Source organism: Bufo gargarizans, chromosome 11, assembly GCF_014858855.1.
Source record: "Bufo gargarizans isolate SCDJY-AF-19 chromosome 11, ASM1485885v1, whole genome shotgun sequence".
NCBI lineage: Eukaryota > Metazoa > Chordata > Amphibia > Anura > Bufonidae > Bufo > Bufo gargarizans.
The window spans coordinates 76,782,345-76,789,856 of record NC_058090.1 but is presented as its reverse complement, the minus strand read 5'-3'; the positions used below and the strand labels follow the sequence as shown (position 1 = coordinate 76,789,856).

General features: G+C 52.9%; 1 protein-coding gene across 1 annotated transcript in view; it reads left to right on the top strand.

The window, feature by feature from the left end:
• Positions 1-290: 290 nt before the first annotated feature.
• The window catches only part of ZFYVE26 (zinc finger FYVE-type containing 26), a 56,462-nt gene continuing 49,240 nt past the window's right edge, over positions 291-7,512 (top strand). Inside the window, 4 exon segments of the mRNA XM_044271228.1 lie at positions 291-554; positions 2,657-2,735; positions 5,236-5,325; positions 6,324-6,837. Of these exon segments, the coding sequence (XP_044127163.1) occupies positions 361-554; positions 2,657-2,735; positions 5,236-5,325; positions 6,324-6,837 (877 nt within the window). The 5' untranslated portion in view covers positions 291-360.

Sequence of the window (7,512 nt, the reverse complement as noted above, 5' to 3'; positions counted from 1 at the left end):
ATAACTCCCAGCATGCCCAGGCTATTATTATGGGTTGCAGAGGACATGGCAGAGAGGGAGCATAGGAGGAGAGCACTACAACTCCCCATATCCCCCACATAGTAATCTCTGTAGTGCAGGCGCAGCGGAAGGCGCTGTGTACTCTTCTAGAAATCAATGGCGCCACCTGCTGGTAGATTAGAATAACGCCACCTCAACCTCGGCTGCTTGACGGACCACTGATATCACGTGATCGCAGTGTCAGCGTGTCACATGATCTCGGCAGGTTCTTGCCTGCTGGTCACATGACCTGCAGGGGTGAGAGCGTCGGGGGCGCGCACGGTTGGCTGTGAGGGCTGGCAGCGGGAGCGTGCCCGGGAGATGTCTTGGCGGGCGCCGTTCGGGGAGGAGGAGGCGGCGTCATTGAGCCGTCTTCGGGAATTCTTCTGCCGGAGTCTGCGGCGGGGGCACTGGGGGCTGGCGCGGGCCTGTCTGCCGCAACTTTCCCGGGGTCCTGATGCTGAAGAAGTGGAGGAAATACTGAGAGGTCTGGTCACAGCCCCGCACCTGCTCCGGTGAGCGCACTGCCCCCTGCTGGACTGCCTGGTCCTCACACACTGCTGACCTGTGACAGCGCACCCATAACAGTGCCATCCACAGCACCCCCATAACAGTGACCTCCAGAGCGCCCCCATAACGGTGACCTCCAGAGCGCCCCCATTACAGTGCCATCCACAGTGCCCCCCTTACAGTGCCATCCACAGCGCCCCCATAACAGTGACCTCCAGAGCACCCCCATAACAGTGCCATCCACAGTGCCCCCATAACGGTGCCATCCACAGCGCCCCCATAACGGTGCCATCCACAGCGCCCCATAACGGTGACCTCCAGAGCGCCCCCATAACGGTGACCTCCAGAGCGCCCCCATAACGGTGACCTCCAGAGCGCCCCCATTACAGTGCCATCCACAGTGCCCCCCATAACAGTGCCATCCACAGCGCCCCCATAACAGTGACCTCCAGAGCACCCCCATAACAGTGCCATCCACAGTGCCCCCATAACGGTGCCATCCACAGCGCCCCCATAACGGTGCCATCCACAGCGCCCCATAACGGTGACCTCCAGAGCGCCCCCATAACGGTGACCTCCAGAGCGCCCCCATAACAGTGCCATCCACAGCGCCCCCATAACAGTGACCTCCAGAGCGCCCCCCCCCCGTAACAGTGCGATCCACAGCGCCCCCATAACAGTGACCTCCACAGCACCCCCATAACAGTGACCTCCAGAGCACCCCCATAACAGTGCCATCCACAGTGCCCCCATAACGGTGCCATCCACAGCGCCCCCATAACGGTGCCATCCACAGCGCCCCATAACGGTGACCTCCAGAGCGCCCCCATAACGGTGACCTCCAGAGCGCCCCCCATAACAGTGACCTCCACAGCGCCCCCCATAACGGTGACCTCCACAGCGCCCCCCATAACGGTGACCTCCAGAGCGCCCCCCATAACGGTGACCTCCAGAGCGCCCCCCATAACGGTGACCTCCAGAGTGCCCCCCATAACGGTGCCATCCACAGCGCCCCCCCATAACGGTGACCTCCAGAGCGCCCCCCATAACGGTGACCTCCAGAGCGCCCCCCATAACGGTGACCTCCAGAGCGCCCCCCCCATAACGGTGCCATCCACAGCGCCCCCCCCATAACGGTGCCATCCACAGCGCCCCCCCCCATAACGGTGCCATCCACAGCATCCCCCCCCATAACGGTGCCATCCACAGCATCCCCCCCATAACGGTGCCATCCACAGCATCCCCCCCATAACGGTGCCATCCACAGCATCCCCCCCATAACGGTGCCATCCACAGCATCCCCCCCATAACGGTGCCATCCACAGCATCCCCCCCATAACGGTGCCATCCACAGCATCCCCCCCATAACGGTGCCATCCACAGCATCCCCCCCATAACGGTGCCATCCACAGCATCCCCCCCATAACGGTGCCATCCACAGCATCCCCCCCATAACGGTGCCATCCACAGCATCCCCCCCATAACGGTGCCATCCACAGCATCCCCCCCATAACGGTGCCATCCACAGCATCCCCCCCATAACGGTGCCATCCACAGCGTCCCCCCATAACGGTGCCATCCACAGCGCCCCCCCATAACGGTGCCATCCACAGCGCCCCCCCCATAACGGTGCCATCCACAGCGCCCCCCCCCCACTAGCATGGAGCAGGCAGTTTCCAGTTATCTGCTACAGGTGGCTCCCAGGCAGAAGCAATCGCTGACAGATGTCATCCTGTGGGCTCTCCACAATATCCTTTGTCTTTATCCGGATACACGTGTTGATGTCGCCCCCTGTGACTGACAAGCCTGGCGGGGGGGTACCTCCCATTCTGTACAGCCTGTTACCTCCTGTCCTAATATTTACACCAGTGCTCCCAGTCCTAGGCTGCCGGCCAGCTCGTAATTCTACCCCGCACCTTTCTATTCCCCGGCTTCTTGATGTGTGTGTACATTATATATCTCATTCTATCTGTATCCTGGAAAGCTGGGTGACTCCCAGTATGGCCGCCATAACAGCCTTTACCCTCCTGGCGAGCCTAGGATACATATTGGCTGTGACCCAGTTCTTGGATTATCCAGTTGTCTTCATCTGATGCTTTCCCCGCAGGTGTGATGAGGAGCGCTCGCCTCAGAGGCTCGCCTGGTATTGGTATGACGCGTTGGACGCTTGGCTGGGCCAGGCTGAGGTAAGTAATCCTATATATGGTAGGTGCACCTAAGGCCGTGTACAGACGGACAATCCTTAGCGGACTCCGCATGAACATTGCTTTATACTGCAGGCAAAGGGGCTTTCTAGGAGTGAAATATCAGTGACCTCTCCTCAGTATCTGATCAGTGACTGCTGCAGCCTCTTCATAGTATACCAAGCACAGCGCCCTCCATTGTGTAGTGGCTGTGCTCGGTATTGCAGCCCAGGTCCATTCACTTCATTAGGACTGAGCTGAGTAAGGCTACATTCACACGCCAGTGAAAAACGGCCATTTTCAGAACCATTGCAGACTATAGGACTGTTAACTGGCCATTTTTTACAGCCAGTGAATAGAGACCGTTAAAAAATAGGACGCGTCCTATTTCTGTCCGTTTTCCTATTAACATCTATGGGACTGTTTTTTTTTTAACATCTTCTTATACATGAGTGCAGCATTATTACTGCTGGGGGCTGCTATGGGGACGTTATTAGTACTGGGGTCACTATGGGGACGTTATTAGTACTGGGGTCACTATGGGGGCCATTACTACTACAGGGGTCCACTATGAGGGACATTATTACTGCTGGGGGCCGCTATGGGGACGTTATTAGTACTGGGGTCACTATGGGGACGTTATTAGTACTGGGGTCACTATGGGGACGTTATTAGTACTGGGGTCACTATGGGGGCCATTACTACTACAGGGGTCCACTATGAGGGACATTATTACTGCTGGGGGCCGCTATGGGGACGTTATTAGTACTGGGGTCACTATGGGGGACATTACTACTACAGGGGTCCACTATGAGGGACATTATTACCACTGGGGGCCACTATGAAGGACATTATTACTGCTGGGGGCCGCTATGGGATGACGTTATTAGTACTGGGGTCACTATGGGATGACATTACTACTACAGGGGTTTACTATGAGGGACATTATTACCGCTGGGGGGCCACTATGGGGGACATTATTACTGCTGGGGTCACTCTGGGGGACATTATTACTGCTGGGGTCACTCTGGGGGACATTATTACTGCTGGGGCCACTATGGGATGTCATTATTACTGCTGGGGCCACTATGGGATGACATTATTACTGCTGGGGACACTATGGGATGACGTTATTACTGCTGGGGCCACTATGGGATGACGTTATTACTGCTGGGGCCACTATGGGATGACGTTATTACTGCTGGGGCCACTATGGGATGTCATTACATTATTACTGCTGGGGCCACTATGGGATGACGTTATTACTGCTGGGGCCACTATGGGATGACGTTATTACTGCTGGGGCCACTATGGGATGACGTTATTACTGCTGGGGCCACTATGGGATGACGTTATTACTGCTGGGGCCACTATGGGATGACGTTATTACTGCTGGGGCCACTATGGGATGACGTTATTACTGCTGGGGCCACTATGGGATGACGTTATTACTGCTGGGGCCACTATGGGATGACGTTATTACTGCTGGGGCCACTATGGGATGACGTTATTACTGCTGGGGCCACTATGGGATGACGTTATTACTGCTGGGGCCACTATGGGATGACCTTATTACTGCTGGGACCACTATGGGATGACCTTATTACTGCTGGGGCCACTATGGGATGACCTTATTACTGCTGGGGCCACTATGGGATGACCTTATTACTGCTGGGGCCACTATGGGATGACCTTATTACCGCTGGGGCCACTATGGGATGACCTTATTACCTCTGGGGCCACTATGAGATGACCTTATTACCGCTGGGGCCACTATGGGATGACCTTATTACCGCTGGGGCCACTATGGGATGACCTTATTACCTCTGGGGCCACTATGAGATGACCTTATTACTTCTGGGGCCACTATGGGATGACATTATTACCTCTGGGGCCACTATGGGATGACATTATTACCTCTGGGGCCACTATGGGATGACATTATTACCTCTGGGGCCACTATGGGATGACATTATTACCTCTGGGGCCACTATGGGATGACATTATTACCTCTGGGGCCACTATGGGATGACATTATTACCTCTGGGGCCACTATGGGATGACCTTATTACCTCTGGGGCCACTATGGGATGACCTTATTACCTCTGGGGCCACTATGGGATGACCTTATTACCTCTGGGGCCACTATGGGATGACCTTATTACCTCTGGGGCCACTATGGGATGACATTATTACTTCTGGGGCCACTATGGGATGACATTCTTACTGCACCATAGAACGTGATAGTTGTCCTAGGGACATGGTGTGACTACAGATCTCCATCCACAGCACTGCCAGTGAGGACTTTCAGATGTGTTGTATTTTAGGACCACACAGTGTCCCCATGATAACACTGCTCCGCTCCAGAGGTGTTGACTGGTGGACCCTAAGGATAACTTCAACCTCTGAACGACAAAGAAAAACAGTTCATGTCTTTATCGTAGGCTGCTCATCCAGTGTGAACATCTGTGAACGTTCTCCTCCTCCTTCCTTTGTATTGTAGAAGCGGCCGCCGGATGTTCTCACAGATGAAACTGAGTTCCTTCTTCTGCTGGAGGAGTTTCAGGATGAAGCATCAGAGCAAGCTGTGAAGGTAAAATCTGGAGAACTAGTTTCAGAACCTGTTCTGTCCAAAGCGAGAGGATCTGAGAACTATCACAGCGAGGAGCTTCACATCTATTGTCACCTCATCGCCTTATATTTACTCGTGCAATACATGAAATCAGGCCTGGACACATCCTGTGCAAGTCCAGCTCTGACACTCCGGTGGGAGACCTCGCTGGTTCACAGTGACTGATACATGAAAAGTCCACAAACACATTGCTTCCAGGAATGAGCGAGCCTTACCTTACTCCTGACTGGAGATTGTGCTCCTCTCTCCAGTAGAGCTTCCCTTAATGGAAGTTAGAGCAGACCCCACTAGTCATCAGTATTTAAGTCCCCGTGGTGTACCTTCCCACTCAGTAGTAAAATCCCTCTTTCCCACTTCTGTGGTCATCGAAGCATGGTCCTCCCAACTATTCCAGTAGTCACAGCAGGTCCCACTTTACCAATAGTCACCACAGTGCCCTCTCTACGTCTCCAGCAGTCACAGCATTGCCCCTCTCTATTCCAGCAGACACGGCACAGCCCCTAATTTTATTAGTAGTTTCAACAGCTTCCCACTTCCCCAGTAGTCACATCACTGCCCTCTCTACGTCTCCAGTAGTCACAGCAGTGCTCCCACCAAATAAAGTTGTCGCATCAGCCCTTTACTTTGCAGTAGTCATATAAGTGCGCTTTCTACAACTATAGTAGTCGCAGCGGGCCCCTTCCGCTTCTCCCGTAGTCGCAGCGGGCCCCTTCCGCTTCTCCCGTAGTCGCAGCGGGCCCCTTCCGCTTCTCCCGTAGTCGCAGCGGGCCCCTTCCGCTTCTCCCCTAGTCGCAGCGGGCCCCTTCCGCTTCTCCCCTAGTCGCAGCGGGCCCCTTCTCCCGTAGTCGCAGCGGGCCCTCACCTCCACTAGAGACTTTGCTGATACATTTGGTTTAGATGACCTCTAAAGCATCTGCTACTGCGTTCCTATATCTTGCTAACACGGTTTTTCTCCATAGGAGCTGTATGAAGCATTTCTATACAGTCACTCAGAAGTAAAGGAAAGAAGGGAAACCCCAAGTCCTCGATTCAGCGAGGCTACCATCTCATCTCTCCGGGGAGGTTTATCCCAGAATCCTCGGCTGGTGCAGGCACTGATAGGTTTTCTATTAGTGGATGATGCCTCTAGTGAATACAACCACTACCTTCTGAACATCACGGTGAACTTCCTCTTAGACTTGTTATCGTCACTCCAGGAGAAAGATGAGGCTGGGGCCACACGTGGACATACTGTCAGTCAGATATACAGGGTCTTAGGCTCTATGCACTTCAGTATGGAGCTCCAGGCCAGCGAGCTCCGCCATTTATGTGAGGAGCTCTTTGAGATTTGTTCTGACAAGAGAATTCTCTCAGAAGATCATGTTCAGGCGTGTTTGCTGAGGAAGCAGAACTTTGGACTCGTTACCTTGTATGGTACTGTGTCTAAGGAGAAGATAAAGGCCCATATAATCACTCAGAAGTCTCCTGGAAAAGGTCTGTAGAACAATATGTTAGGCTTTGACTTACTTTAGGCTACGTAGACGTATATGTCAGGTTTCTATAGGCTCCATTTACCCCTGGAGGTCCACCTCCGTTGCCCTGGAATATTTTGGTATTCCTTTTTTCCAGCTGTATGTAGCAGTCTGCTGTAATATTCAGTACTGTATACCACAGATTATACATTATATAATATGTATGTGTTGTGACCCCCTCCCTTACCTGTTATACATATAGCCTGTGGAGATACCAGAAATGTCTATGGTGGGAAATACAGTTGGTAGAAGATCTATTTATGGGTGTCACCCTCCATTAGGAGCAATGACACTGGCCATAGAGTTGTCAGCCTGCTCTCCACATATGGCATGTAAATGGGACTTTATATTTTCATGTAATAATTTTATGAAGAGATTCTCCTTAAAGGGCTTGTCTGACCGATATTTTTTAGTATAAAAGGCTCAGCACGGCATAAATAAAATCAAAATTGGTCATACCTCCACTGAGACATTTCCTGGGTCCCTCTTAAATTCCCCTTAAGGCTACAGTCAGAGGATAGTCACCCATTAGTATTTATTTCCCATTAGAGGTCTGGAGAGCCTCATGGCTTCTCGTGTCTGTCCACATTGATATCAGTGGCCGCTGTCTTGTGGTTTTATTGCATAAGATTCTGGA